The sequence below is a fragment of the Bos grunniens genome, chromosome 7, assembly GCF_055505025.1.
Source record: "Bos grunniens cultivar Pamir isolate PY7600 chromosome 7, Bosgru_T2T1.0, whole genome shotgun sequence".
Classification (NCBI taxonomy): Eukaryota; Metazoa; Chordata; class Mammalia; order Artiodactyla; family Bovidae; genus Bos; species Bos grunniens.
In genome coordinates this window covers 10,021,201-10,025,186 of record NC_141171.1, presented here as the reverse complement: position 1 = coordinate 10,025,186, position 3,986 = coordinate 10,021,201, and the positions used below count along the sequence as shown (strand labels likewise).

Here is a 3,986-nt window from a genome sequence, read left to right as displayed (position 1 = left end):
ACTTATGTTTAAGAGCTTTCATCATTTTGGAAACTGTTCCTTATGTTCATTATTTTTATTCCTCAGCTAACTGAAGTGTCTTTGTGAGTTTTCTTGTAGCTTGTTGAGCTTCTTCATGACACTATTTTGAATTCTGCACTTGGTTGATCATAATCTTTCATGACTTTAAATTAGTTCATGGAGAACTGTTGTTTTCTTTTTGTGATTCCATGTTACTGTGGTTTTTCATGATGCTCAGTGGGTTGCTCCTCTGTCTGTGAATTTGAAGGAGCAAACAATGTTCTTATGTGCTTAAAGCCTTGTATACTTTGATTCTAACAATTCAACAGATTGCTAACAGAGGTCCTTCTGCATTTTTCAATTCAGTGACTTTGTGGCACAAGTTTTTGGTTTGTTTCACATGAGCTGCTCCTGGCTATATTTGAGGAACTACATTTTTTGCATTTCATGCCCTCTTCCAAAGGCATTATCATTGTCCTGGCTATCAGTGTTTGTGCCTCCAGCATCACTGGTGGCCTGATGTTGTCAGTGTCCCTGATGTGGCTGGCATCTTTGCTGGGGGTTCCCATAGTGGTAGGTGCTCTTGCCACATGCAGGGTGGCTTTGCTTGAGGGCCCCCCCACTGATGCCTGGTTCCCTGGGGCTGCAGGTGCTGCTGCATCCAGGAGGCCAAAGCTTCACACACCACTTCGAGTGGGACTCCAAGGTGCTCTGGAGCTGTGGGCTCAGCTGCCTCAGCCATGGACTGGGATCAGATCACTGCCTCTGTTGTTACCCTGGCTCCACTTCCTCCATGTGAAAAATTTGCTCACCTTCAGGTGCACAACTGTGTGTATCTCTGGTGTCCCGACGTGTTGGGTAGAAAAAAAAAAAAAACTTTATTGATGAATGATGTTATATACAAGTTGTAGGCTGGGAGGAGAAACAAAGGGAGTGTCTTCTGCCACCATAATACTGATGTCACCGATGATAAACTTTTCCTCACAATCTATAAGGTTAAAATTGGGGCTTCCCAGGGGGCTCAGTGGTTAACAATCCACCTGCAAGTGCAGGAGATGCAGGAGATGTAGGTTCGATCCCAGGATCAAGAAAGTACCCAGAAGGAGAAATGGCAACCCACTCCAGTATTCTTGCCTGAAGAATCCCATGGACAGAGGAGCCTGGTGAGCTACAGTCCATGGGGTCACAAACATCAGACACCACTGAGGACACATGCATAAGCTTAAGATTAAAATACACAAATAAATGGAGTAGACTATCCTATATTAGTGAAGAAAAAATTGCTACATGGCTCCATACAACCCCAAGGATGAGCTTTAGAGTTCCAACACTTAGAATTACTGAGAAACATAGACTCATGAGAAATCCAGTAGAGATCAGAACAATTCCTTAATATTAAATATCATTTGATAATAAAGACATAATATTAGAACAGTTACTGTTAGGATGAGTGGTTATGCAGCAACAAGTCACTGAATAAAATAAAAAATGGTATAGACTCCAATAATCTCATTCTATGCATTTATTCTCATCTTTAAAGATAGCATTCACTACTCTGTTTTTTAATTGTATTACAGATAATTATATTAAAAAGTTTATTCCATTGCAGTTTCCTCCCAGTTAAGCAGGATATTGGCAAACATGTTTGCACAAATTGTGAACTGAACCACATGACTGGATAGGCAGTCAAGCTCTCTAGTGAGTCATCTTTGATCATGAGGTATATTAACATACTATACATACAGAAAAATTTGACCCTTGAATAATGCAGATTTTGGATCAACCGTACCTTGTGCAATTGAAAATCTGACTGTAACATTGCAATCAATCCTCCCTATCCATAGCTCCACATCCTCTGATTCAGTCAACCCTTTTATAAAATTATATAAATTGCCTTGGATTTTACATGTACACTGTTTTACATTAGTAATATATCTCATGACAATTTTTTTTCCATAAAGCAAGGCAAAAATTACTCAGGATGAAAATTGTCATTTAAGAAAGTATTATTCCTCATGTCACTCCATAAAAAATATAAATGCCCAAATATTTCATATTCAAAGTTTGGAAAATTTTGAAGTAGAAAAAAGCACAACTTTAAAAAAAATACCTAAATGATAGAATGAAAAGAAAGTATAATAAAGTGAGGAACTGAGATTGTATAGAAAAGTTGAATTTTTATAAAAATGGATATCCAAGGAAATAAGTAAAAGGAGTAAATTTTATTCCACACTGAGGAAAGTGTCACAATTACTGATTCTCAGGCTTTGAGCAATGCAGTCAAGGGCACTTCATCTGCCCCAGGACAATTGGCCTTTTTATACCTACTATTCCACAGACTCTCTTCAGAGCCCTCTTTATGTCTTTGTTCCTCAGACTGTAGATGAAGGGGTTCAGCATGGGTATGACCACAGTGTACATTACGGAGGCTATTGCACTTGAGTGTGAGCTGTGTGTAGCAGCAGAGCTAAGGTACACTCCTAGGCTCGTACAATAAAATAAAAAGACAACTGAGAGATGAGATGCACAAGTGGAAAATGCTTTAAACTTTCCCTGAGTTGATGAGATTCTTCGTATGGAAGAGACTATCTTAGAGTAAGAGTAAAGGATACCAGCAAACGGCCCACCAGCTAGTAGCACTGATGCCAAATACATCACCATGTTATTAAGAAAGGTATCAGAACAGGCAAGTTGGACCATCTGATTGAGTTCACAAAAAAAGTGGGGAATTTCCACCTCTCTACAGAAGGTCAGTTGCAAAACCATTAAAGTATGTAACAAGGAATTCATAGCACTCATTATCCAGGACACCAATAACAGTAGTCCACAGAGCCGAGGGTTCATGATGTCTTTGTGGTGTAGGGGCTGGCAGATGGCCACAAAGCAGTCGTAGGCCATCACTATCAGGAGGAAGTCATCTAATCCTGCAGACAATATGTAAAAATACGCCTGAATGATACAGCCTTCATAGGTTATGACTTTGCTCTGGTTCTCGATATTCTTCAGCATCTTTGGGATGGTGGTGGAGGTGAAGCAGATGTCTACAAAGGACAAGTTGGAGAGGAAGAAGTACATGGGGGTGTGAAGGTGGGAATCAGAGATGATGACCAGGATAATGAGCAGGTTTCCAAAGACAGCAATTAGGTACACGGAGAGGAAAAGTCCAAAGATGAGGGGCTGCAATTCTGGATCCTCTGAGAATCCCAGAAGAAAAAATTCAGAAAATTGTGTACTGTTACCTGGTTCCATGTGATGGAGGTGACTACCAGGAAAAATGAAAATAGCATGAGTAATTTTCACAGAAATTGGCATAACTCACATAGTGCAATTTCTATTTTGCTCTCAATAAATTAATTTTAATGTCTTGTGTTTAGAAAAGTTCTATTTCATCTCTACTGGGGAATTTTTGACCCATTCTAAGTATACTCCCAAAGAAATCATGCATTCTACAGTTGTAATGAGAAATATTTTCATACATTTGAAGAATATATATTGAGTGTCCACCGTTTTCAAAACACATATTGTTTAGTTGCTAAGCTGGATCTGGCACTTTTGAAACAATCCCCCCACCCCCCAGACTGTATGTATATGGTGCTGAAAAATGGATGTTTTCACAATCTAGTGATGGTGAAAGATGATGTGCAAATAAAATATAATATAATATGGCAAGTGATAACAGTTGCTGTGAAGAAAACAAAACTAGATATAAAAGAGAGTAGTAGGAGGTATGGAGAAGGCAACGGCACCCCACTCCAGTACTCTCGCCTGGAAAATCCCATGGACAGAAGAGCTGGAAGGCTGCAGTCCATGACATCGCTGAGGGTCGGACACGACTGAGTGACTTCACTTTCACTTTTCACTTTCATGCATTGGAGAAGGAAATGGCAACCCACTCCAGTGTTCTTGCCTGGAGAATCCCAGGGACGGGGGAGCCTGGTGGGCTGCCATCTACGAGGTCGCACAGAGTCAGACACGACTGAAGTGAC

General features: G+C 40.2%; 1 protein-coding gene across 1 annotated transcript; it reads right to left on the bottom strand.

Moving 5' to 3' along the window:
• Positions 1-2,280: 2,280 nt before the first annotated feature.
• On the bottom strand, positions 2,281-3,312 carry LOC147368323 (olfactory receptor 7A17-like). The gene has a single exon (XM_086408779.1). It carries the CDS (start codon positions 3,310-3,312, stop codon positions 2,281-2,283), a length of 1,032 nt encoding a protein of 343 aa, XP_086264905.1.
• Between the last annotated feature and the right edge of the window lie 674 nt (positions 3,313-3,986).